At 50.6% G+C, this 26,782-nt stretch overlaps 1 protein-coding gene across 9 annotated transcripts in view; it reads right to left on the bottom strand.

Moving 5' to 3' along the window:
- Positions 1–6,433: 6,433 nt before the first annotated feature.
- Cfap65 (cilia and flagella associated protein 65) overlaps positions 6,434–26,782 on the bottom strand; it is a 38,611-nt gene continuing 18,262 nt past the window's right edge. For 6 of the 9 annotated variants that reach the window (XM_070016849.1, XM_070016848.1, XM_070016891.1 and 3 more), the window contains 20 exons: positions 26,282–26,506; positions 24,720–24,878; positions 24,368–24,518; positions 23,935–24,066; positions 22,682–22,895; positions 22,156–22,284; positions 17,554–17,730; positions 17,258–17,324; positions 16,967–17,077; positions 12,913–13,104; positions 12,660–12,818; positions 11,453–11,596; positions 11,159–11,272; positions 10,884–10,991; positions 9,165–9,209; positions 8,733–8,935; positions 8,243–8,374; positions 7,471–7,932; positions 6,723–6,866; positions 6,434–6,605 (listed from right to left, as the gene is read on the bottom strand). In XM_070016849.1, coding sequence (XP_069872950.1) covers positions 6,464–6,605; positions 6,723–6,866; positions 7,471–7,932; positions 8,243–8,374; positions 8,733–8,935; positions 9,165–9,209; positions 10,884–10,991; positions 11,159–11,272; positions 11,453–11,596; positions 12,660–12,818; positions 12,913–13,104; positions 16,967–17,077; positions 17,258–17,324; positions 17,554–17,730; positions 22,156–22,284; positions 22,682–22,895; positions 23,935–24,066; positions 24,368–24,518; positions 24,720–24,878; positions 26,282–26,506 — 3,210 coding nt within the window. In that variant the 3' untranslated portion in view covers positions 6,434–6,463. Of the gene's footprint in view, positions 6,606–6,722; positions 6,867–7,470; positions 7,933–8,242; positions 8,422–8,732; positions 8,936–9,164; positions 9,210–10,883; positions 10,992–11,158; positions 11,273–11,452; positions 11,597–12,659; positions 12,819–12,912; positions 13,105–16,966; positions 17,078–17,257; positions 17,325–17,553; positions 17,731–22,155; positions 22,285–22,681; positions 22,896–23,934; positions 24,067–24,367; positions 24,519–24,719; positions 24,879–26,281; positions 26,507–26,782 lie in introns of those variants that run through there. The other 3 variants (XM_070016870.1, XM_070016876.1, XR_011370849.1) reach the window with 3 other exon arrangements.

Here is a 26,782-nt window from a genome sequence, read left to right as displayed (position 1 = left end):
CGACAGAGAAAAAGAGAGAGTGAGAGCAAGAGACAGAGACAGACACTAAGAGAAGACAGGTGGAGGAAGGTCACATTGAGATGCAGGTCAGAATTAGACACCACCTAGCATTTGAGTGGAGATGTGAGAAGCCCCAGCCCCTTTCTAGTCTAAAGTTCTAATCCTGATACTAGCCAGCCTCTCGCTTCTCTATACCTCATTCTCCTTATTAGGAAAATAGTATTCAGATCCCACTGCTCCTTGGCTTTTAGGTGTGTCTGCAGCCGGTTCTCTCAGAACTTAGAGCCCCCAGCTCAGAAGCCCTCCCAGGGTCCTACGCCCTTCTCTGCTTTAGGTGTCATAGTCCCCCAAAATGGGAAGGAGCCATTGAGGGAGAGAGCCCAGGAAGGGCTCTGGTGTGCCAGAATGGGACGCATGGGGGTAATTCCTTCTCTATTCTGTGGCCCCCTCCCATCCTCCTTTTCCCATCGAGCTGGTCCAGCTCCCGCCCGTCTCCCCTCACACCCTCTCACAGCCCCAGCAGCTGTTCCTGTTTGTTTTCCCAGATCAGTTGCACTCAGCTTCCTGAAGGATAGATGCCCAGGTGGCTTTGTTTGCCAGCTCAGCACCATCACCTCTACCTGCTCCAAATCCACAGGCTCAGCCTTCCAGCATGGAGTAGGAAATCGAGTAGAAAAAGCCTGGCATCCTCAGATCTATATCTCAAAGACACCCCAGAATCCCACAGGGACCTCAACAACCTCAGAGAATCCCCAGGTGGAGTCCATCCAGTCTATCAAGATAAGGACCTTTGGATCTCACAGAGAAATCCCAGAACATTACCCCTACTCCCAACCTGCCTCACACCATGATTCTGCACACCAATCTCTTACAAACCTGGAAGATCCCATAGAGAAACCCTCATAGACTCAAGCCCAGTTCCTTCAGTGAGCCTCTCAAGATTCCAACCAGACCCTCTTCCCATGTGGGGATGTGTAGAATCTACAATGAAAGCCAGTCCCGAGCTCCCACACAGGCCTCCATCCCAGTAAAGTCCCTGAAAAGTCTCAGAGAAGTGCCAGATGGAATCCTAGTCCCCAGTCTTCCTTCTCAGTACTCCCGGGCAGTTTAGAGGTGCTGATAGCCAGTATCTTCTCAGGGTAGCCTGCTCCCACCTCTTCCTCTCATTTCACAGGGAAATGATCTGGACTTTGGAAACTGAAAATGCAAATTCTGTGAACGGTGCCCTCAGCTATCCTGGTCCCATCATCAGCCCCTCCTTTCCAGCCCTGCTTCTCCAGTCCCTTGCCCCACCCTGGCTCTGGAAACAGGCAGATGAACTCCTTCCCTGGGGCAGTGCGAGCCTGGTCTCCCGGGAGACAGAGATAGCTCTGTGCAGAAAGAGTAGACTGGTTCAGGCTGGCAAAGGAGGGAGCCCAACCCCCACAGATCCATTGTCCTCTTCTTCCATATCCCGTCTCCCAGAGCCCCTCTTCTCTGCCCCTGGCTGGTGCTGAAGAATGACCACCATCTAGAGAGATGGGAGGCCGGCTGCCTCCCATCACCACCGCCTGCTCACAGGGAGAGAACACCACACAGGATCACAGACAAATGGAAACACAGTCACCCACAGTTATGGAAATGTGGGTATGAGCCCACGTGTTTCACATGTAGAACAGAACACCTCGACATCGTGCTTACGTGTGGATAGACATTTGCTCACTAACTTATTCTTCAAATACTTAGTGAGATGGTATTATGTGCCAGGCACTGTGGGAGATGTAGACACACTTGAGCAGTGCCCTTTTATGTGCCCCACACCCCGCAGTTACACAGGCATTGAAGGGCTCCTAGAGTAGGCATGGGGGGGGCGGAGAATCAGCTTCCCGAGGTCACATCTCAGCTTGTGAATTGAATGACCTTGCACCCTACTTCTCCATTTTTCCTTCTAGCAAATGACAATAATTGTCCAAAGACTATTTTGAATATTTACACATACACAGAACACAAAACGGCCTGTACTATTCATCCACCAAGTACTGGCTGTTAACAGTTGTTGTGTTTGCTAGTTCTGACCACTTTAGCCCTGGGGCTGGATTGGGAGAGCCCAGGGCAGCCAGCATGGCAGCTCTACCCTCCTTGCCACCTTTGCCTTCTAGAAGCCAGCAGAGCATTCTCCACGGAATGCTACAGACGTTACAAGAACCACTGTGCTCATGAGCTAGGATTGAGGGGGTCAGAGCAGGTGCCCCAAATCTCTTTTGCTCTTGCTCAGGTCTCTGCTCTCCAGGAACGAATGCTGGGGTGTGGAACGGAAGATGTCTTCTGTTCCTGATGCTTTTCTTGGCTCTATAAGTGGCCAACACTTGAGCTACTCATTCTCTGTCTTGAGGCCTCAGGTTTTTGCCTGTAACAAGTGGACTGTTGCTCCTGCAGGGGCCTGCCAGCACCGCTAGCTTTAGAGCAGAACCTGGGGAAGGCTCCCTCCGCTCCCAGCCAGCCTCTGCCCGCCCCACCCAGCCACCCACCTGGCCTAGCCAGAGTGAGGGGGCAGCTGCTGCCGTCTCCATGGGGATTAATCTCCAAGAAGGTCATCAAGGCTCTGGCACTGCCTTGGCTGGATGGGGATTAGCACCTGGGTATGAACCCCCACCACCCACGGGCAAGTCTCCCCACTCTTACACAGAACCTGAGCAGCCTCCAAGCTGAGAAGTCCAAGGCTGGGGCAGTCATCGAGTGGGTGGAGGAAGGCAGCTGCCCCAGCTGTTGGCCTGTCCAGCTGTGACCTGGCAGGGAGAGATGGAGTCAGATCTATACTCATCACTCATAACCCTCAGTATCCAGCCAGGCCACGAATCTGTCTTTTAATGGGAAGAGACTGATCTTCTAACATAGCCCTTATTCCACCCCATTTCCAGCCCCAGCTGTCCTCATTTGCAGGCCACCTCTATATCCTCTATTGGGGGGGTAATTTCTGCACCCCAGTATGTTTTCACAGCTCCCTCTTCCTCTGCATACCTCAAGCCTCCCACCTCGGTTACCCAGCCTCTAATCCCTCACCTCTCTGCAGTTCCTACTTCCTGTTCTCCACCATTATGTGTGTGTTCCTCTTCTCCAGGTTTCTCTCTGGTTCTCTCTTCCTTTGGCCTCCCTTTAGGTCTCACCCTTACGTTGAGGGGATGGAAGTCTGCAGCCTCGCTGGCTCTATGCGCTCACTTTGTGCATCATCTCACGTGTTCTGAGCTGCACCGTCTCTTTCCTTCTCCCAGTGTACTTAGGCCTCTTTCTCATCCTTCCCTCCTCACCGTTTTGCTATTTCTCCTAGGCTGTTTCCCATTTCCCCAAGGCTGCATGTCAACTGCTCAGTCCCTTTTCTGTTCCCCTTACTACCTGCTCCCTCCCCCAGCTAAGGTGCTGACAGGGAAGACAGGAAGCAGGCTCTGGGCTAGGAGCTGTGAGGGGGGAGGGGCTGCCCGCACACCAGCTGCTGAGTACCCTCCCCCCACTCCCATCCAGTGCAGCACCTGCAGGCCTGCCAGGCTCCTGGAGGCTCCACCCCAGTCCTTCAGAGGAGGAGGGGTGTGGAGGACTGATCAGATCCCTACTGGCACCCAGGAAATGCGGGTCTTCAGGATGGGTAGGGTGGAGGGCTGGGGGGAAAAGGCCCTGATGAAGAGGCAGTAACTTCTATCGCCAGAGCCATCCCAGCACACTGGGTGGCCTCATTTTTCTTGCCACCCTTCCTCCAAGGACTGTTGCCTGTGTGTATGTGTTGGGGGAATCATAGAAAAGGAGACCAGCGTGTGCAGCATCAGGACCTGGAGTCCCAGCAGGAGAGGAGCTCTTGCCTTTTGCCATAATTGGGGGAGGGGAGTAGATTCTTTTCAAGACAAGCACCTGATTAGGCCCGGCCAGCCAGTGCCAGGCTAAAAGGAACAGCTGAGCGTCAAACAGATGCGTAGTCAGGGAGGCCAGGATAGGGGCCTCACACATCCAGATGGGGGCCTACAGATCTTCCCTCACACCTGGGAAAGTTCCACTAAGAGGCCACCCTCTCCCTAGACTAGCACAGGTAACATCAGGGTCATCTGACTACTACCCCAGAGGGACTCAGAAGATCTTGTGGGGCCTCTGGGTAGCTGAAGGGGGGGAGGTAGTTGAGTGAACATTTAGGGGTCATCTGCCTCCATGGGAGTGCACATATGGTTCCCCATGTGATGTTCCTCCATCCTAAGGGGACACCAAGGCTCTTCATCGCTGTTCAAGAAACCTTCCTCTACTCCCCACCTGGAACTGGTCTCCTTCTCTGGGCCTGACTCAGCACCACCATGCATTCTGGAGAGGTGGAATAGAAACTACCTTGAGTCATGGGACAGATTCAGTTCAGGACCAGCCTAAAGCCAGGCAGGCCTTGTGGACTCCTCAGTTCTGGGGTCCTCCAGCAGGTGTCTGGGGCCTCAGGTCACAGAATTTTGGGTAACTGAATAACGAGTGGCCCACCCCAGGTTTGAGCGATGACTTATGATCCACAGACTCCTGAGCTGTGGGCTATTTGGACATGGCCAGATGAGGGCAGAGGATCCAGAATTATGGAATTTTGGAAAGTCGGGTGAGCGCCTGTGTCTGGGGACTCTGACTTGGTTCTTTGCAATATCTGTCTCAGACATGTTTGGACTGGGGAAAAAAGGGGGGGGCGGAGAAGTGGCATGAAATGAAATCTCAGGATGTCACCAAAGAGATCAGAGGGGAATTTAGATCTTTCTGGAGGCTCCAAGCTAGATTCCCCATAACTCACACCTTTGGCTACAACCACTGAAAGGCACCCATTTTTCCTGTCAGGAAGTTCAAAGTAAGGCCAGGAGCCCAGGATCTAGGATATGGAGGCTGGGGAGCTCTTCCTGTCTGAGGCCAGGTAACTCTCCTCATTGTACAAATGGAAAAGGCTGGGAAACGACTTGCCCAAGGCCACAGACGACGCCGAGACAGAGCTGGACTAGAAACCAGATTTCCACCTCCAAAAGACCGTCTGTCCGGGACCACAGCCTCCGCCTCCAGACCCGCAGGACCCGGCTCAGGAGCCGCGCAGCCGGCGGGCAGTCTGCGGGCGTGGCTGGCTGTCAGGGGCCGAGTGGGAGCCGGATCTCCCCAGAGAGCAGCAACCCATATGGTGGCGGCGGCGGCGTCAGGCAGGTGCCCGCGTGGTGATCTGGCTGGCCGGCCCCGGGACTGGTGCTGAGCAGCCGCCCCAGCCTCACGCGAGCCGAACGAACAAAACGCTCAGGTCCGGTTTGTGCGAGGGGCTCGTCGCGGGGCGGGAGCGGAGGGCCCGGGGCCTGTGGGTGGCCCTTGGCCGGCGATCCGGTGTTCCTCGGGAGGGAGCGAGCGAGCGCTCCCCGCTCCGCCGCCCTCACCCGCGCACGGGCGGCTGACACGTCGCAGGTGCACACCTGGCCCGCCCCTCCCTTCCCGGCCACCCTCCGCCCGGCTTTCCAAGTCCCTGCACCCTGCCCAGCCCGACTTGGCCTCGTCCCCAGCCCACGCCCCGGAGCTTGTGCCCGAGCCCGGGCTCAGCACACTCTTATACTGCCAGTTCAGTGCCCGCCCCTACCACACACACACACACACACACACACACACACACACACACACGCACACACCTGTCCGGGCGCCCATTTGCTCGGGGCAAATATTGACTCACGCAGGCGGAGCGCCCTCCCCTCCTCCTCCGAGGCCGAGGCCGTGGCGGCGGGGGTGGAGGGGAGGGTGCTGGGGACCCGGGCGCCTCTGGAACAACACCAGATGTCACTTTTCCACCCACCTGCCTCCGGGCGGGGAGGAGCTGAGGACAGAGGCGGCCCGGCGGGGTGGGGAATGGGGGCGAGGGAGGAAGGTAGGGGAGAACCGAGAGGTGGCGTCTGTCTGGGGGAAGGCGGGACCTCTCCAGGTCTGGAGACCGGGTCGGCATCCGAGTTGCATAGTAGGTCTGTGACCCGCATAGGTCTGTGACCCGCTGTCTACAGTTACCTTCGCCCCAGAGCCTAGTTCCCGACCTTCCGTGGCGTGCCTCAATTTCCCTCCTTTGCCAACCCCTTAGCTGCGCATCCAAGAAGCTAAGCAAACTATGGAAAAGGCGGGTCGTGGGGCCGCTGGCCTCGCAGTGGACGCGGGGCGGGGGGAGGGGACCGGGCACCACTCTCCGTGGCCACTTTTTTCAACTGATCGAGGCTGGAGTTTGGCTTCTGTCCACTCGAGGACAAGGACGCTAGGGGTCAAGGCCAGCCCTGTGCGGTGCGGAGCGCCCCACGCCGGCGGGGAGCTGCGGGGCGCATCCTTCCAGCGCCCCCTTCCACCGGCGCGCGCTTCCCGCCCCTCTCGGAGCCCGCGCGCACTTTTCCCCGCCGGGGGAAATAAAGTTGAAGTAGACGCAGAGAGGAAAAAAAGCTGGATGCTTTTACTGACAAGGGTGGGAGGGGGCGGGGGGGACCTAGGGCTGAATATTAGAGGAGGTGGGTGGCGACATCGGCCAAGATTCGATCGTAGGGTCAGCGGTCGTATGGTCGGCGGCGGCCACGCTGGACGCCTCCGTTTGCTGCTCTGTTGGCTGCGGGGACGGCAGCACGTCAGTCCTGGAAAACAAAGCTCTAGGTAGGAGTGGGGACGAGGCTTCCGAGCCCCCGGGCGCCCTGGCTCCGTTCCCGCCTCTCCCCCGGGGTGCGCGCGTGCGCGTGATCGCTGGCCCTCACTTCAGGGGCGGCGCGTCCACCGGCCGCATTGTGATGATGCGCGGCCGCGAGGTGAGCACCACCTCCCCGTAGCTGGCCTCCACTAGGACGTTCTGGATCATATTCTCCAACAGCGCCTCCTGCAGGTTGGCGAAGGCACGCAGCCTGGAAGGGGGAGCGGGGACACCGACGTTATCCAGGCCCAGGGCCCTGCGTGCCAGTCCTCCTGCTAGCTCCTGTGTGTGGGCTCTCCACAGTTGCCCACTGGACTCCGCGCCCCGCCACCCCCAACACCGTGGGGACGTGCTGCTGCAATTGGGTAGATGCTCCACGAGGCTAGAAGAGATCATCCTATTGCTGATCTGCTACAACCCAGGCAGTGTAGTTTGGACACCCTAGAGCCAGATCTGGAGGGAGTGGTGACCAGGATTGCTGAGGAGCTGTGTGGGGGTATAGGCAAGGCAATCCCCAAACAGATAGAGTGCATCCGGGGAGGCAGAGGATGCCATTGGAAGATTCCCATTTGAAGAGACCTTGAAGACTAGCTCAGCTTCTGTGATGAGTTGGTAAATATGAACAGACTCGCACAGGAGAAAATAAAGGTCAGTTTTGTTCTGCAACAAACGTCCCAATTCAGGACTTAAGTTACCAACATAACGTCACAGGACCTTGAGTTAGCAAGAGATTTGGTACAGGTAGGGATCAACCTCAACATACCATGGCTACCTAGGAACTTTCGCCTAACCCTTATCTGGGCCTGGTAGCTCACCTTCCAATGGCCTCTTTCTCATCATGCTCCTGCTCTTCCTTCTTCATGTGTCTCAGGTTCTTACTCCACTGCCATTGCAGAGACTGCTGGGAATGCTGCAGCATAGGCTCAACCCCCATCCAGGTCAACTTTACTTCCTTCCCCTCTGTCTCTTCCTCCTCCATCTCCAGCTTTTCAAACTCATAATCTTCTTCCATCTCTTCCATCTCTTCCTCTTCTTCTTCCTCCTCTTCCTCCTCTTTTTCCTCCTGCTCCTCCTCTTCTTCTTCCTCTTCCTCTCTTTCCTTCTTCTCCACTGCCTTGTTGTCAGACGTCATGGATGTGACAGGCATCAGGTACAGGCTGCCGTAAGGGGCCATGGTCTGGGCGGATTGCTCACTCCAAAACTGGCAGAAATAGGGCACTTCCTCTACCAGGTTTTGATCCACAGCCTCCTGAAAGTTCTTGTCTTCCAGCAGGCCCCTGGGTGGCAGGGAGGAAGACATGGGCCTTCTGGGGGAAGGGGCTTGCAGCTCCCTAGGGAACCCTGGGTTTTAGGGCTCCCCAAGGAGTAGCTCTTGCTGGTAAAAACAGATGCCCTTGGGGAAGGCATCATGGAGCATCATAGATTCTTAGTCATGAATAGGAAGGAAGTGAAGCAGACACAGGCAGCAAGTCAGAATGATACAGATGAGAGGAAGCCCCACCCTCCACAGGAAGCCCCACTTTTAGGGGCTTTGATTGAGATAAAGAGATGAGAAGGTGAAGAGGAAGGTCTAGAAGTGGGAGGTACCTGATGATGGAGGTAAGGCAGTCAGTTAGAAGTTGCTTCATGTGCTTGGAGACAGGCTCCACCTCTTCATCTACAGCTTCTTCCTCAGAAGCCTCTGTCTCTTCCCTGTGGCTTTTCTTCTTTGGCAGTTCCCTGGAGCAGGCCATGACACTTTGATTGACCTAGGCAAGCCCACTACCCTGGGGCACAAGCCATGGTGGTAGGTACCCAGTCAGGAGAACAAAGATACTGTGGAGGCACCCCAAGGTTTAAGGCAAATACAGTACTCTATAAACCCAGGGAGCCACGCCTAGCCCTTCATGTCAGTGCAGGACCTACAGAAGCTCTGAGCTACCCAAGAGCCCTGAGTAGGTTCCCCACAGATTCTTTGGCCCCCCTCCTTATAAAGACTTAAAGTAGTAATAGGGGCATCTTGGGTCTCACTCATCCCAGCCCTCACCAATGCTGGGCTGGGCATCCCCTGGTGACCCCTGCCTCCCCAAAATTTCACCAGTGCAAGAAGTGGCGGGGAAACTCGGAGAAGAAGTTGGCCAGGTAGTAGTCAATGGCGTGGGTTCGGGCAGTGAGGCTCAGGCAGAGAATGGCTGGCGTGGGTGGCTGGGGGTGTGACCAAGGTGGCTCCTCCTTTGTCATCCGCAGTTTCCAGCTGGCAGGCGGGCAGGAGGGTTGCTGGTTTGTGATGGGGGGCAGCGTCTTTGAGAAGGAAAAACATGGATGATGGGGTGGTGGTGGTGGTGGTGGTGGTATTTTCATCACTTATGGGTCCCTTGACCTAGCCCCCTAACCAGGTCTTTTGGGTCCTCTAGGGGTAGGGCTTCACTTTCTTCCCTCCCTTCCTGGAGGCTGGGCCAGGGGATTCCAAGTATCTCTGGGAGTGAGCACAGACCTTCCCAAGTCATTCCAAGGAAGTCCCAGCCCTCACCTTATACCTCTTCACAGGTTCACAGGCTGTACAGAAAACTCTCCTCTGCAGAAGCAGACAGGTCCTTGCTTAGAATATGAGAGACACAGCCCATGGCCATTTCTGTGCCTCTTGCTGATCAGGACTAGGCTCTGTGGCCTTCTTGGTCTTTCCCACCTCCCCCCATCCTACCCTCTTCCAGAATCTTCCCTAGGGAAGTGCTGCCTGTTGACAAGGAAAATCTGTTCAGCCAAGTGAAAGAAAAGGAAATGCCACCAAATGTGGGCAGGCTGCCCCTGAGCTGCTTGTCCTTGTTCCCTGGGGACTAGGAAGCAGCCTATGTTATGGAGACTTGACTGGGAAGGCCCTTTGCGAGCTCTCCTGGGAAGAGACTGGTATTCACAGCAGGGAAGAGCTGCAGAGGGAGCAAAGTTTTTCTGGGATCTTTGTGTAGTGGACACAGAGCAGGGCAAGAACACCAGCTCGGAGGCTGGGAATGAGTCAAATGCTGTCTTGTATTTACTATTGCTCTCACTCTAGAAATACAAATAGCCGACATTAAGGGCATGTTCACTGGGTTCACTCTGGGGTAGGCATTTTATGTGCTTTAGCTCATTTAATTCACACATATATGTATATGTACATATAAGTATATAAATGCCCTGATACATTGTAAAGTATATAAATGTTTATACATATAAGTGTGTATGTGTGTGTGTGTGTGTGTGTGTGTGTGTGTGTGTGTGTGTGTGTGTGTGTGTGTGTGTGTGTGTGTACTTACATGGATTAGGACAACCTTGGATTTTGAACTCAGGGCCTTGTGAATGTTAGGCAGATGCTATTTGAACCACATTTCCAGACCTTTTAATTTTTGTTATTTAATTTTATTTTTTGTCAGTCGTGGGGCCTGAACTCTGGGCCTCAGCTCAAGGCTAGCGCTCTACCACTTGAGCCACAGTGCCACTTCTGGCTTTTTCTGCTTATGTGGTGCTAAGGGCCTCATGCATGAAAGGCAAGCGTTCTACCACTGAGCCACCTTCCCATCTCTACTTTTGTTATTTCTTGTGTATAGTCTTGCTTTTTGCTTGGGGACAACCTGGACTGTCATTGGGACGATAAGAGTGTAGCACTATACCTAGCTTTTTGTTGACTGAGCTAGAGGTCTCATGGAATTTTTGCTTGGGATGGCCTCAAACCGAGATCTCCTGATCTCAGCCTCTTGAGTGGCTAGAATTACAAGAAGGAGCCACCTTGATTAGCTTAAAATATGTTTGAGTTTTTAGTTTGCATTTACAAAAGGAGAGCAAATGCTACAAAAAGAATCCTCTACTGTCTAATCACTCAATTCATGGCCAGTCTTGCCTCAATAGTCCTTCCCTGGGTTATCATGAAGCTAATCAAGCAATCAAGTTTGGATGTTCCGTTTCCAAAGCCTCACTCAAAGCTACTATGCCATAGTTTCTTTCCTCAGAATTGCTCTGTATATTCCTGTGTTTCCAGTCCTAGTACCTAGAAGCTCCTCATGGAATCCTGCTACACGAGGCTAGGAATCATCAGCCAGCCTTCTCCACCCCCAAGTGACCAGGGGTGGCTATGGAGATGCTAGGCTGACTCCAGTAGTAGAATCAGATGTCTTGGGGCAGGTTTGCAAGGACTACTACTTTGGCCCACTACCTTTGTGCCTTTGGTAAGGCTAGTCCGAGGAATCTGTGTGTATGAGGCCCTCTTGGCCCTTCTCACCTTCACTTTCCTGTCTGTGATGATAAACTCCTCCTCCTGCCGCTTCTTCTCCTTCTCCCACTCCTTTAACTCCTTGTGGTACTTCCACATGAGTTCTTGCCGATACACCTAGACCCAGCACAAGGCAAGAAGATCTGGAGTGTCTCAGCTTGAGCTCGCTGGATCTGACTGACACGTGCCTCTCTAGAGAGTCTAGGGATCTCAGAGCCATCTCCAACCCCAGGACTGGAAGCTGTATCTTCATCACCATCTATCTCTCTTGGGTTGGTCCCTACCTTACATATCAGGTCCACGCCATAAAAGCTAGCATGCACTGAGGCCTGCAGGGTCACCACAAATGGGACTGTCTCTTCAGGAGCCATCTCCCCTTCCATGGGATCCACAGATATCTGTTAATTTGGGGAGGGAGTCTTCAGAATCTCACAGGAATGGGACTGGATATTAAGACATGGGATATTGTGGGACAAGATGGGATGGGATGACCCGGGATGTACTGAAATTGAGCAAGGGCGAAATCAATTACAAGCCTTGCTGGAGGTTCTGAATCAGCAGGTACAGAAGACTCTCACCTGCCCAAAGTCTATGGAACTTGGCTGCCAGGAGAAGAAGATTGTGTCCTTCTTGGAGGTGTTGTTGAGGAAGAGCATCCGGCTACACTTGCTCTGTACGGGGATGTTTCCGAAGGAGACATGGGACTGGGACAGGAAGACAACCTATGGATGGAGACAGCATAGCGGCAACTTTGGGAAGTAAAGAAACAATAACTATACAGCCATTGCCCATTCTCTGCATTCCCAACAAGTACTGTATGAGATGTTTTCCGTGTATGAGATCCTCCCAATGGACCTATGACATATGAACGACTATTGTTCCCCATTTGACATACATGCTGCTAAGGTTCAGAGAACATAAGCAACTTTTCCGAATGCCCTGTGAATGCAGATCTGGGATGAACTCAGCCTCACTCGAAAGCTTAGGATTTAAACCATCAAAATAAAGTTGGAAGAGGCTGAATCAGGACTAGTTTAAAGAAGGCAGAACTAAAGCATTTGAATCGTGAGTCGATAGTTCTAAATGAATGGGTGATGACCTGCTGGCATCTCTACTGGGCACAGCATAAGAGCTGTGTTGCATGAATTTCTGCAAAGACTGGGATCACACAGAAAAGGTATTTTCTCTCTGTCCAGACCCTGAGTCATTCCAGCCTTTTCTCTACAGTGCTCATCCTGGAGTAGAAATCCAATGATGGTCTGAGTGAAAGGGTAGACACATGGATAGTGATAGGATGGATACATAGATCAGTAACTGGTATGCAGGTTAATGAGTAGAGACGGTGGATGCATGCATGGATAGTTGGATGGCTGGGTGGATGGATGAATGGGTCAGACTTTCAATAATGAGAACCATATGACTTAAAGATAGTATTAATGACTTGATTTTTAAAAAACAATATCCTTCTAGATCCAGGAGAGGAACTATTCTATATGCAGATAATCATTAGCATGGGATGCCTTCTAACATCCCAGTCCTCTGCCCAGAGAAGAGGCCGAGAATGAAGCCCTGCAGCAGGTGGAGCGGCTGATGCAGGAACACTGTGGGCACTAGATGGCAGGGTAAGCCTTTCATGAAGCCAGGATAGTTCCAGCCTCACCTCTCTATCCTCCTCAATCCCACCTCATATCTTCCCCCAGTCTCTCCAGGCCTTTTACTGGCTACCGTGGGCTACTTAAAGCCCCCCCTCTAAGGTCTCAGGCCTCCCCAGTTCCCTTTCCTCACCTGCCCAGGAACCATCAGCCTATATGGTACGGAGCTGGAGTCCCACAAGCAGATGTTGTGGAATGGGGCTGTGTTACCCATGATGTTGGGGTCATAGCCCACTCCCCGGAAGTGGATAAGGGCTGAGTTCCATCCCTCAATGTGTATGGGCACATCCACCTGGGAAGGTAAAGGGTGGAGTAGGGACTCGTCAGAGAGGGACCAGGTGAAGCCGCCACAGCTCCAACCTTCTGTTTTCCAGGCTGCTGCTCACCGTGTAAGTCTTGGCTTCAATAGGTGAGAAGATCCACAGGATCCTAGCCAGGGTGCCTGGCTGGATCTCCCCTTTGGGGTTGAGGCAGCAGAAGACGGAGTGGTCAAAATTTTTTTCCTGAACCTGTGACAGTATACTGGTCTCGACTTGATATGTCACAGGCACTGAGCCACCATTATACAGCTCATAGATCTGTGGGGTGGGGACAGGAGAAGAGCGATTTCCACACCAGTTCAGAACTGCAGACTAGAGAGGCTGGAACTCTGTGTCCTTTATAGGAAGCAGGTTGTTGTCCATAATCACCCTGAGAGTCCCTAAGCATCCCAAACACCTCTGATTTCCCCTACGATTTGCTTACCATGTAAAAGAAATGGATAACTATATATATAAAACCTATATAGCCTGTGACATTTTAGGGTAATTTGCAATTCTATTTGTAAAGGAGAGATTTACCCTATTTTATTTGCCCTCAACTTATCCCCTACCCCCTCTCTGTAGGAGGGATTGTGCATGCTAGTCTTGGGCCTTGAGCTCAGGGCCTGAACACTATCCTTGAGCTTTTTTGTTCAAGGCTAGCATTCTACCACTTGCTCCAGCTCTACTTCTGGCTTTTTGGTGTTTAATTGGAGATAAGAATTTCCTGGATTTATCTACTGAGGCTGGTTTCAAACTGTAATCCTCAGATCTCAAATCAAGTCATAAGGTGATCTTTGTGTGGGTGTCCCTAGCAGTGGAATGTTGAGAAATGTTTATCTATATACCATACACACCATCCAGACCCTTCATTTTTCTTTTCTTTTCTCTTCTTTTCTTTCCTTTCTTTCTTTCCTTCTTTCTCTTTCTTCCTTCCTCTTTTCTTTCTTTCTTTCTTTCTTTCTTTCTTTCTTTCTTTCTTTCTTTCTTTCTTTCTTTCTTTCTTTCTCTTTGTCTTTCTTTGTCTCTCTTTCTCTCTCTCATTCCTTCCTTCTTTTGCAGGTCCTAGGGCTTGAATGCAGGGCCTAGGCACTATCTCTGAGGTGTGTGGTATTTTTGGCCAGTCCTGGGGCTTGAACTCAGGGCCTAGGCACTGTCCCTGAGCTTCTTTTGCTCAAGGATTACAGGCATAAGCCACTGGAGCCCCACCCCTTCATCATTTTATAGGCTCTCATTTTAGTCCCCAATATGGCTGTCACTCTCCATGTATGACTTTAAAGGAAGTCCTATTTAAAGTAGGTAAAGGGGGGGCTGGGACGGTGGCTCAGTGGTAGAGCACTTGTCTTGCATGCATGAGGCCCTGGGCTCAATTCCTTAGCACCACATAAGCAAAAAGAAAAAAGCACTGTGGCTCAAGTGGTAGAGTGCTAGCCTTGAACTGAAGAGCTGAGGGACAGTGCCCAGTCCCAGAGTTCAGGCCCCACGACCAGACCCCCCCCCAAAATAAAAGTAGATAAAGGGGTGAAAGGAAGGTATGAAGTACTCAAAGACTGACTGTAAAGAGCATCCTGGGAGAAAATCAGCATTCTTCTGGTTCAGTTTTCTTTTTTGAGATAAGAAAACTGAATCCAGAGAGTATAAACAGTGAAATGGTCCTGGACCAACTCATCTTTCTCAAATTTCACACCCAAATAGGCTGACTTTATTTTTCTGGTCCGGCCTACTCCCATAATCTCTAGGCCTGATGCTATGGACTGAATGCTTGGATCTGCCCTCACCCCCAAATGTATACGCTGACACCTAATTCCCGAGGTCATAGTATTGAGAAGGAGGTCCTCTGAGATGTCATGGGGATGAAGCTCCCATGGATGAGATTTGTGCCCTTTTCAAATGAGAAGTCACCATCTGCAAACCAGGAAGATACGCTTTCCCCAGACACTGAACTTTCCAGCTCTTTATCTTGGACTTCCTACCCTTCAAAAATGGATGAATTAGCTGGGTGCCAGCATTACACACCTGTAATTCTAGCTACTCAGGAGGCTGAGATCTGAGGATCATGGTTCAAAGCCAGTCTGGGCAGGAAAGTCTGTTAGAATCTTATCTCCAAATTAACTGGAGATCTCCACTTCCAAAACTGGAAGTGGAGATGCGGCTCAAGTGGTGGAACCCTAGCCTTGAGTGAAAAAAGCTAAGGGACAGCGCTCAGGCCCTGATTTCAAGCACAAAGAAGAAAAAAAAAAGGAAATGAATGTATGAATTAAACATTTTCTTCTTTATAACCCACTCAGTCCATGGTGAATTAGTAGCCAGAGTAAAATTGGTATCCACTGTCTACTGAAAAGCCTATGGTATGTATATTTCAAATTTGAGTAATCATTTTTTTTTGTCAGTCTTGGGCTTGAACTCTAGGCCTTGGCCCTGTCCCTCAGTTCTTAAGCTCAAGGGTAGTGCCCCATCACTTGCCACAGCACTACATCTGGTTTTCTGGTAGATTGAAGATAAGAGTCTCAGGGACTTTCTTCCCAGGCTGGCTTTGAACAGTGATCCTCAGATCTCAGCCTCCTTAGTACCTAGGATTACAGGCGTGAGCCACCAGCTCACAGATGTGTAATCAACTATTCATTCTAAAACCTGTTCCTTTACCTAGCAGTTCTCTTTCGTACATGTTTACTGCAAGCCCCTGTGGTTTAAACCACCTTCTCTATCACAGCCTGAGTGGGGCTGCTGGAAGCCAGAGGGTATAGGGGGAAAAAAAGAAAAGAAACAAGAGCTCAGTGCTCAAAGAGCCCTTTTAGGCCCAGGAAGCCCATTTGGCTTTTATTCTAGGCTGAGCAGCTTGAGACCCCTGCCTAGAAACAAGAGCTTTTCAATGGTTGGAGATTTTACAGCTGTGTAATGTTTTAGAAAATACGTATGCTCTCCTTTTAGGAATGCCCAATGTTTTGTGTGTGTGTGTGTGTGCATGTGTGTGTGTGTGTGTGTGTGTGTGTGTGTGTGTGTGTGTGTGTGTGTGTGTACGCGCGCATGCATGCTGGACCTCTGCTCCTTAGCTTTTTCACTCAAGACTGATATTCTACCACTTGAGTCACAGCTTCAATTCTGGCTTTTTTGTGGTTAACTGAAGATAAAGTGTCTTGGCAGACTTTCCTGCCCGGGTTAGCTTAAAAATGATCTCCAGACCTCTACCTCCTGAGCAGCTAGAATTATAGGCCTGAGCCATCAGAGCTCAGCCCAATGTATATTTTCAAAGCAAAGGTGCTTGATTCTTGCCAACTGATAAAGTCCATAATTCCAAAAGGATTAACAATCCTGTATCTTATAATCCAGAAAGACATTCTTCTTAAAGCAGTGATTTCCAAACTGTAGCTGAGGTCTATTAGGGAGTAAGTCTAAATCAACATAATAGACCAAATCCAGAATTTAAAGAATGGAAAAGATTGAAGGTAGGATTGAGATGGGTAATAATAGAGGAAAGCAATAGACAGGGTGATATAGATCAACATGCATCGTACTTAACTTGATTCATGGAATTGTAAACTCCTTGTAAAACTACTTGACAAGAAAACTTTTAAAAAAGAATAAAAGAAGTGGAAGTGGGGCGCCAGTGGCACATGTCTGTAATACTAGCTACTCAGGAGTCTGAGATCAGAGGATCATGGTTCAAAAGCCAGCTCAGGCAAGAAAGCCCATGAGACTGTTATCTCCAATTAACCACCAGAAAACTGGAAGTGGTGCTGTGGCTCAAAGATTGACAAAAAAAAAAAAAAAAGAATAAACAAAAAAGTCATGTATGTTGCACACAGTAGCCAAAGATTTATGATATTTTGGTTCCAATTGTATGTATGGTAAATACTGGACTATAAGCATACGTAATATATAATATGTTAGCAAGGCTCATGGTCAAACAAGTTTAAGAAATCTTGTGCTAAAGGGAAAATAACCTTATTTTTACATAGAAACTGAGCTTGACCAAAGGACTTAGTACTTAGGAGGCCTCTGACCTTGGGTCTCCCCAGTTGTCCAATCTGTCTTAGGGCACTCTACAGGGCAGTGTCTTTGTCAACTGCCAACAGCAGATATGCAGATATGCAGAGATCAATACTTGGAGTTCTTGGTGATCCTGACAATCTAAATCACTGACCTGCCGCGGGGGCAGCGTGTCACCGATGCGGACAGGGGTGAAACTGTGGTTGGTGGAAGCGAAGTGCACATACTTCTGGTCTAGCTCCACAGTCACACCTATGAAATTCAGCTGGAAATAAAAAGCCCATGAGTAGCATCGCTCCCTGGGAGAAACTGGCTGGCACACCCAGCAGAGATACCCAAACCCCAGATCCCCTGGGGGCGTGGTTCCCTGCTCCTCTCTTGGTTGTCTAGGAAGCCTCTCTTACAACCTGGGATTCAGGGCAGGATCAGGGTTCTGGGGCCTCACCAGTATCTCTCGGCCGTGAGACACCTTGAACAGTACGGGGAGGCGATCCGTGCCTATGAACAGGTGGCTAGAAGGGAGGAGATGAGTTCAGAGTGAGTCGTGGGCCTGGTTCCAGTGAGAGGACAAATGGCTCGGCATACCTGTGGCCGTTAGCCTACTAACCCCTGGGAGAGACTCACAGCTGAGTTGGGGTAAGATATAAGACCTCCCCTGTAAAGGATGGCCTCCCATTCAAGGTATCACCACCAGGTGAAAAGTGTGGATAGAAAGTACAAGATGACAGGGTATATGATCACCTGTATTTGAATTCCACCATCTGCTCCTCTCCAGGACACAGACTCCCAGACTTGGGGCTAACGGAGAAGAGGCAATTGTCTTCCACGCGCATTTGATGGAGCTCAGTGCTGCTGAGCTCTACTTGCTCTGCCCACAGCTCCACGTCAAGCCGCTGGTCACTTGGAAAGAGAAAGGCCCTGGAAAGAGGAATGGGAAGCAAGGAGGGTGAGACCATGCAAAGGATGGGGCAGTCAGCACAGAAAGGGGTCCTGCTCTGGAGGAACAGAGACAGAAATCCCACCATCCCTATTGCGCTAATCCCCCTTTGGCCGGCCGGCCATATACAGCTGAACAAATGCAATTGCGGGCATTGCCATTTTGTAATGCTCTTAAAGCCTGGGAACAGAAGTAGAGCCATAGTAACTAAAGGAAAGTGAAGATTGGGGCTCCCTTTGTGGATGGTAGGGGCCACCAGGGGCCACTTGTATATGTGGATCACTTAGAGGTAGCCAGTTAGAAAGGGGCCATTTGAGCCTCCCAGGAATGCTGGCAGCATCACCGAGGTGCCCCTGGAAGGCAGGGTACCAAGGCAAGCTTGGGCACTGAGTAGAAGACAGTACTTGTGCTCGGGAGAGATGGCACTTCTTTTGTCTGCTGGTACTAGGGGTTGAACTCGGGCTCATGCTCCCACTTGAATTTTTCACTCATGGCTGGCACTCTACTACTTGAGCCACACCTCCACTTCTAGATTTTTGCTGGTTAATTGGAGATAAGAGGGTTCTCATGGACTTTTCTGTTTGGGCTCGTTTTGAACTACAGTCCTCAGATCGCAGCTTCCTGATTAGCTAAGATTATCTAGGCCTAAGTCACCAGTGCCGAGCTGCGCTGGCAGTCTTGAAACAAGCATGAAGTACACAGTGTAGAGTTAGTGATCCCAGAGCCTTGCAAGGTAGGGAAGTAGACACTGTGCCCCAACCAGCTGACAAAACCAGTATACAAAGGGATCCCAGCGTCACAAATTGATAGAATTCCTCCATCTCACAGAGATGGCATGGAACTGACCTTGGCAGCAAACTCGGCCAAAGAAGTGAATAGGGGGCATCCAGAAAAAGGAAAACAGCCAATATGTATCCCCAAACCCCTGCCAAGAATCAGGCACATACAAACCAAAACACAAAATTTTCACAGCAGTGATGTGAAAAAGATATATCCAATACTGCTAATTTTAGAAAGAATGGACAACCTCAGAGAGGGGTTGGGGGAGAAAATTGCTACTACCTTTTGGAAAAAATTTTTGACAGCTTCTATTAGAATAAGAAATACACATGTCCTTTGACCCAGAAATCTAATTCTTGGGAATTAAACTGTAGAAATAAAAAATGCATACATGCATGAGGCACACATGCATAGGGCTTGAACTTAGGGCCTAGGCACTGTCCCTGAGCTTCTTTGGCTCAAGGCTAGCACTTCACCACTTTAGCCACAGCACCATTTCTGGCCTTTTCTGTTTATGTGGTACTGAGGAATCAAACCCAGGGCTTTAAACTCATGCTAGACAAGTATTCCACCACTAAGAAACATTCCCAGCCCTCATTTTCTTTTTCTTTTTTTTTTCTTTTTTTTTGCTGGGGGAGGGCAGTGCCAGTCTTGGAGTTTGAACTCAGGGGCTGAGCTCTGTCCTTGACCTTTTTACTCAAGGATAGTATACTACCACTTAAGCTCCTCTTCTTTCTCTCTTTCTCTTCTTTTTTTTTTCTCTCTCTCTCTTCTTTCATTCTGTCTCTCTCTCTCTTCTTTCATTCTGTCTCTCTCTCTTTCTGTCTCTCTCTCTTTCTGTCTCTCTCTCTTTCTTTCTTTCTTTCTTTCTTTCTTTCTTTCTTTCTTTCTTTCTTTCTTTCTTTCTTTCTCCGTCATGGGGCTTGAACTCTGGGCCTGGGCACTGTCCCTCAGCTCTTCAGCTCAAGGCTAGTGCTCTACCACTTGAGCCACAGTGCCACTTCTGGTTTTCTGGTGGTTAATTGGAGATAAGAGTCTCACAGATTTTTCCTGCCTGGGCTTGCTTTGAACAGTAATCCTCAGATCTCAGCCTCCTGAGTAGCTAGGATTACAGGTGTGAGCCTAGCCACATCTTCTTTTCAACAACTTTCTTCAAAGTGTATGCACACACACACATGCACACGCATGTGCACACACACACACACACACACCAGGAAACAAAGTCTTCTAATAAAGCTACGATTTAATCATTTAAGGTCCTCTACATGTAGAATAAGCAACTGTTTAAACAATTGAGGATGTCAAAGCTCCCTGCAGGAGGATTGCAGGCTCAGCATGTGTTGGTCCCTGCCTACTCCAATCTTTCCTGTCACAGGCTTTTCCTGTCACTCTCCTGGATCCAGCTCTGCCTATGACTTCAGGAAGACGCCTCAAAGCTTCTGTGCCTCTTATACCCAAGGCTACAGGCCTGCCTCCGGTATAGCTTGTCCAGAAAGTCTTTTAGATGTCCTCCACCAACCAAACATGGCCCTCTGGGAACTGTACATTCCTTCCTAGCACACGTATCACCTGCATCTAGAGGCCACTCAGTGCAGGTCTCTGAAGAAGGAGAGACCAGGCTGGTCTATACTCCTGTTCTGAGGACATGCCTGAAGCCTACATCTGGAAAGCACCAGTAAAAGGTTTAGACAATGGGTAACAAATAACATTAAACAGCATATTTAACATCTATAAGGAGTATTGCCCTTAAACACAAGTCCCTGTACATCTTCCATCCTGGAACCAAGCAGAGCAGAGGTGTTAGGAGGAGGGGGCTTGCTGCAAAGCTCCCTGTTGGCTCCCCCTCCCACGTGGGGCTCCCCCTCCATCCTGCCTTCTACCTCCAGGTCATTTTTCTCTATGCACTCCCATTTTTGGACGGGTCTTGGCAGTAATAAAACTCTCTGTCTGTTCTTTATGAGCTCAAGAGAGGCAAGCTAGGATTTGCAAAAATAGCCTTCTAAGAAAGTGAAAGGAAACACAGTAACACAAAAAAGTACCGGAGAGTCGGGCCCTGGGAACCCTGGAAGAAGTTAGAAGAAGCACGGCCAGCTTTCCTGCTGGTGAGGTCCAGCAGTGGGCACTCTGCCTGGATTTCCTCTCACCTTGGTTTCCAATAGCCTGGACCCTCTCCACAGTGTGATCTGGGCTGCTCGTATGTGTGTTTGTGTGTGTGTGTGTGTGTGTGTGTGTGTGTGTGTGTGTGTGCATGCGCGCACAAGCGCGCGTGCATGCGCGTGTGTGTATGTGCCTTCATCCACCCTACTCTATTCTAGGACACAGGCCAAAGCCCTGATCCCTGCGAGGGCTGGTTCCTGCTTTGCTTAATAGTTCAGTGAATGGCAAATCCGGAACTCAAAGAAGGCCCTGGGCTTTCCTCACCAATAGCCCTGCCAAACTTTCCCAGTTACTCAAAGCCAGCAGCCATGAGTTACTCACAGACCAGCCCTTCCCAGACAGGAGACGCCCGAAAAGCCAATCTCTCCATCTTGTTCCATTAGGGCTATCAGAATGCAAGGGCATCCACTTCAAACTGGACAGTACAGCCCCCTCTTCCTTATCCCCCTAGACCCTGCAACCCCTCTGCTCAGGCCAGCAGGTGCTGACCACAGATGCCCCACCTGCGTCTTTTCACTCACACTGTACCCTTCCATGCCCAGGCTGGGCCTGGCTTTCTCCCCAGCCTGACCCAGATGGAGACTCCACTTTTTTACCCTTGCATGAGCCAAGCAAAATTGGAAGTTCTCAAAAAGATATTTAGCAGGAAATCCAGGTCCATGGCAGAGGCAAGGAGGAAGGACAAGCTTTGGCGTGGAAACAGGATGTTTGCTGGATGCAAATTCTGGGCCCAAATGGGAGGACGGTGAAGCGTAGGACAGCCCAGACTTGGTGGACTCAGGTCTCCAGCCCTGCTCTTCCTCCAGCTTCCCCACAGCCCCAAAGCTCTGTTTAGCTGTGCCATCGCAGCTATTCTATCTGTGGTGGCAGATTCCTGTTTTTTCCATACACTCTTTACTCATTCCCATTTGGGCCCAGTCCCTAAACTGAGACCTGTCAGGCAGTCCCATGTCTAGATGCTCCTGGTATTCAGAAACAATGCAAAACTTTGCTAACTAACTGGCATAGGCAGGGCCTCTGGAATTGGACATAGCTGGGTTTGAACTTGGCTCTGTCTCCACCGATGAATGGCCTTGACTGCAGACTCTCAGGCCTCTATGAATGAGTTGGCAGAGTACTCTGAGAGAGAACAGCTTGTGAGGATCATAGGATTGAAGGCAGATAAAGCACAGAACATGGCACACAGCAGGTGGTGAATGAACATTTCCACTTCTCAGCTAAGACAGTGATGCCTTGTCTCCATGAGCACAATTCCACCTTGCTCTAAGCTTATTACAAGTCTTAGTAGCAACAGGTCCTGAGAGCCACTGGGCAACCCACATTGCACTTGGGCCCCACACCTCATCATTGGGAGGCCGACTCACCACACACACAGAAAGCCAGGTCTCCCATTGGCAGGACTTTCTCAACCTCAAAGGTCCTGACCCCTTGCCAAACCCCACCCATGACCCCCTTTAGGCCAGCCATACCAGTCCAAGGGTACCACTCCAGTGTTCTTCAAGATCAGGAGTACCACGGAGGGTAGAGCCTTGAATGGTGCTGCCCCAAAATTGAAGTCAAGCTTCAAAGGGGTTAAGATGGTAGGTATCCTGTTGATGCTGTGTAAAGCAAAGAACCAGATTCAGAGCAGAGGATAAAGACAGGGTGGGGCTCGGTTACTTCCCATCCCCTCACCCGACAGGTGTGACTCGGGGGCAGGGATGAGCTACCTGGCTCTGTATCCCTCCAGCCAATCCTTGCCCTCCCAGACCCTTCCATGATCAGATAAGAATATGAGCAAGGGAAGGGGTGACATTGTCCCAAAAGGAATGTACTCATTACCTGACTTGTGTAACTGTAACCCCTCTGCATATCATCTTTATAACAGCAATTTAAAAAGAGAGAATTTGGTGGCCCTTCTCTCGAAGAGATGGGAATCAGCTTCTTGCTGTGGCATCAGCAGACATCTCCATGCACACCCCTGATAGTCCCTGCTTGTTTCTAGACGCAGCTTACCTGTGCTTAGTGGGCACCTTGTAGGTGAGCTCATTGGGGGTGGGCTCATGTGCCAGGTAATTGTTGAGTGTGTCAAGGTTGAAGAGGCGCCACAAATACCTCCTGGTGATGCCCTCAGTGCTGCCCATGGAGTAGCCATCCAGGATGGAGAGGAGAGGATACACAGCCACCAGGGAGACACGACACAGCTCCTGTTTCTCACTAACCTTGTTATCTGGGGTCAGAAGGGTGGAGAGAGGAGGGAGCTCACTTCCCAGAAGCCTCTGGGGTGAGATGTACAGGACCTTGATGAAAGAGCAGCAGCCATGGCTTCAGCTTTGGATCATTTGCAACAGCAGCCAACCCTGGCCTGAGACTTACTGTGTACCAGATACTGTCTCAAGTGCTTTACATTATCCCTATATTTAATACATATCACTATTAATTTTCCTACTAATTTTCATTAAGCACTTTATTGGCACACAGTTCAATGCTTTTTGTATATTCACATAATGGTGTGAATTTAACAAATGTCTATCATACACCAAAGAAAACCAGTACATTGCTCCCATTTACCCCTCACCCCGTCTTGGTAACCATGAATCTTACTGTGTGTGGAAAAAATATACATGTACACACACATATATATTTATACACATTTTATGTGTATACATAAACAAACACACATACATATTCACACATACACATTTTCTCTTCTGGATGGTCCAAATAACTGGAATCATTCCATATGTGGCTTTTTTGTGACTGGCTTCTTTCCCTTAGCACCACGCTTTCAGGGTCCTTCTACACTGTGGCCCTACATTCCTTTTGGGGGTTTGTTGCCATTATGGTCCTCATTTTATAGATGAGGACACTCAGGCACAAGGCATTTGAAACAACTTTGTAAGACCACAGGACCAATAAGTGTAGGAGCCAGAACCCAATCTCATGGAGTCTCCCTTCTCCCCTCCTCCCCCATCCAGCCTGCCACGAGTCAGGAGAGAACGGAGGCTGAAAGTGTGCCTAAAATCCCACTGGCAAGCAGCATGCTTCCTAACTCTTCAGAGTGAGACTTCCACAGCTCAGATACACACACATATGGACACCCACCTAGACAGACTTGGCATCCACAATCAGACACCATCCAGTTGGCCCCCATGCACTCTGCCAAATGTCCTGGACCTCAGCATACCTCCACCCAGTCTCATATGCCTCCTTGCTTCCCTTTTGCTGCCCCACCCCCACCTTGGCTCTCTGCACTGGGTTTCAGGTACCTTTGCAGGACACGAGAGAGTAGCTAATGGTCCAGGAGTACTGGAAACTGTGCTTAGGGTAGGCCGTCAAGCTGATGGTGTCCTGGGAACGGGGTGGCATGCTCCCCTCTGAGTGGTCCAGATGCAGAGCTGCTTGGGAATGATGGGTGGGGGGAGTTCAGGATCAGTTGGCAGCTTGGCCTCTCCTTTCCTTCTCAGATACCCTCCCCTGGGCCAGCAAAGCTCTGGCTGAGAGTATGCCCAAAGTCAGGGGATGAGGAGCAGGTCAGGACTACACTTCACTGTGTTACAAGTACCCACCTCACTACTATAAACTGGAAGCAGTGGGTTTTCAGTTCTGCTTTGCTTAACCCAGACCACAGTGTCATCGATCTGTTGTAAGCAGGGACTCTGCCACCCCCACATACAATTCCCTTGCCCCCTATTCAAGTACCTGGGGAGTCATGTTCTACGCCCTCAGGACTAGTCTGCTCCAGGGTCAGGCGGTAATAGATGGTGCAGTTGCCTTGGTTCAGGAGAGCCAGGTCCCTAGACTGCCTGCTGTTCACCAGCACGTTTCCAAAGTCCAGCACTTTCGTCTTTGCCTAACACCAGAGTCAGCCAGCCACCATGGTTCCCCCAGATCGCACCCCTGCTCTCCCACCTCCTTCCTCAGAGCACACCCAAGGAAGGGTAGGTCCTGGGGTGTGGGTGGAGCCTCTGCCCTCTTGGAGCAGGGAACCTGGGGCCCTTCCTCATAACTGGTCCCTGTCCCCTTCCTCCCACCCCACAAGGTCCACACTCACACTGAGGCTGGCAGTAGTGCCCATGCCCACCAGTCGGACCATGTAGTATGTGTTGGACTGAAGCTTGGTGTTTAGGTGCTGGCCAGCTTCCCAGACCCACATTCCCACTCGGTACAGGTACTTGGTCTGCTCCAAAGGACTGAAGATCCACGACAGTGTCTGTGGTGATAGAAACGGTCCCTGCATGGGGGCTTCCTGAACCCCCTCCCCGGGCTCCTAGCCAGCAGAGGTCCCATTGCAAGTTGTTAAAATTTTGGTAATGCTTTCCTAGTATCTACCTTATGCGGTGCATTTTACACGCATGATGTCACCTCTTGAAGCCCCTTAATCACTGGTATAATAAAGATTTTATATGTGTGTGTGTGTGTGTGTGTGTGTGTGTGATTGTGTGTGTGTGTGTGTGTTGTGTGTGTTGGTGCTGATCCTGGGGCTTGAATTCAAGGCCTTGGCACTGTCCCTGAGCTTCTTTTACTCAAGATTAGTATTCTACTAGAGCCACAGCTCCAATTTGGGCTTTTTTGGTAGTTTATTGGAGATGAGTCCCCTAGGCTTTCCAGCCCAGGCTGGTTCTGAACCACGATCCTCAGATTTGTTTCCTGAGTAGCTAGGATTACAGGCATGAGCAATTCATGCCGGGCCCTGGTATTATTTGTAACACTCATTTTGTTATGAGGAGTTGGAGCCTCTGAGAAGTGGGGTAACTAGCCCAGGGTTGACCCTAGTTAGGACAGGTGCTGGGGCAGGATGTTTGAGCCAACTCATGAGTCTGCATGACTTCTCATGTCCACGTTTACTGTCTCTGGGCTCTTATGGGCACCAAGTATTGGTGGTTCTTGCTCCAAGTCTGTCCCCTAGGCTGGGGACAAGGCCTGCTGTTTTGGGTTATAACTCATACCCCCCTTTTAACTGCAGCTGAGACCCCTGGGAGTCCCCTTCCTCATTGCTTTCTGAGAGCTATTCATTTGCCCCAAACCCTGCCAATCCACACTACCCTCCTAGCCCTCACAGCTTTAGGAGCCATGGATAAAAGGGTGTAGGGATGCCCTGGGTACTGACATTAGAAATGTTTGCCAATGGCTCAGACCTATAATCCTAGCAACTCAGGAGGCTGACATCTGAGGATCGTGGTTCAAAGCCAGGCAGGGCAGGAAAGTCTGTGAGACTCTTATCTCCACTAAAACTACCAAAAAGCTAGAAGTGGAGCTGTGGCTCAGGTGACAGAGAGCTCTAGCCCTGAGGGAAAAGAAGGTCAGGGACAGTGCCCAGGCCCTGAGTCAAGCCTCAGGATGAGCTCAAAAACAAAACCAAAGAAATGTTTGTCAGATCCTAGCTCTGCACATCCTAAACCTTGATCTTAGAAAGTGACTCTTTCCCGAGTGTGAATTCTCTGTCTGATGGAGGTGATGAGTTGGTAGTAATACCTACTCACAGGCTGGGAGACATGCTGTGGGGGAAGTGTGTGTGTGTGGGGGGGTGTAATACATCACAGACCACGCGTGTCACAGTGAGAGATGATAAAGGTGAAGAGTACTTTCTCTTTCACCTGGGCAACAGGCACTTACAAGGGTCTCATTGGGATGGATGGTTCCCTTGGAGGGCTGGACAGCCAGTGTCCTTTGGTGCTGCTGGGAGATCCTCCATTCAAACTCCAGAGGCATGCGTGTGGGGTTGCAGAATGTGAAAGGGCTGGTGGAGGAACAGCCCACCCAGGTGGGCTTGAAGTAGATGCTTTTGTAGGTGTCCAGCTTCAGTTGCACTGGCTCCTCCCGGCTCTGCATGCTCACCTCCTGGGTCAGAGGAAGGAGGGAAGTACCTGGTCTCACCTTGAGGTCCTGGTTCCCCAACATCTCCAAGGCAGCCCACCCCTGACACCTTGGAAGTGAAAGCAAAGGCCTTCTGCTAGCCTTGGTGTAGCAGCTTCTGTTGAAGGTAGATTAAAAAGAACATAGGAACAGGTGGGTGCTGGTGACATATGCCTAGAATCTTAGCTTCTCAGGAGGTGAGATCTGAGGATCATGGTTCAAAGCCAGAATGGGCAGGAAGGTGCATGAGACCCTTATCTC

The sequence above is a fragment of the Dipodomys merriami genome, unplaced genomic scaffold, assembly GCF_024711535.1.
Source record: "Dipodomys merriami isolate MVZ:Mamm:240054 unplaced genomic scaffold, mDipMer1.0.p SCAF_1, whole genome shotgun sequence".
Lineage (NCBI taxonomy): Eukaryota > Metazoa > Chordata > Mammalia > Rodentia > Heteromyidae > Dipodomys > Dipodomys merriami.
This window is presented reverse-complemented; position numbering and strand designations above follow the sequence as displayed.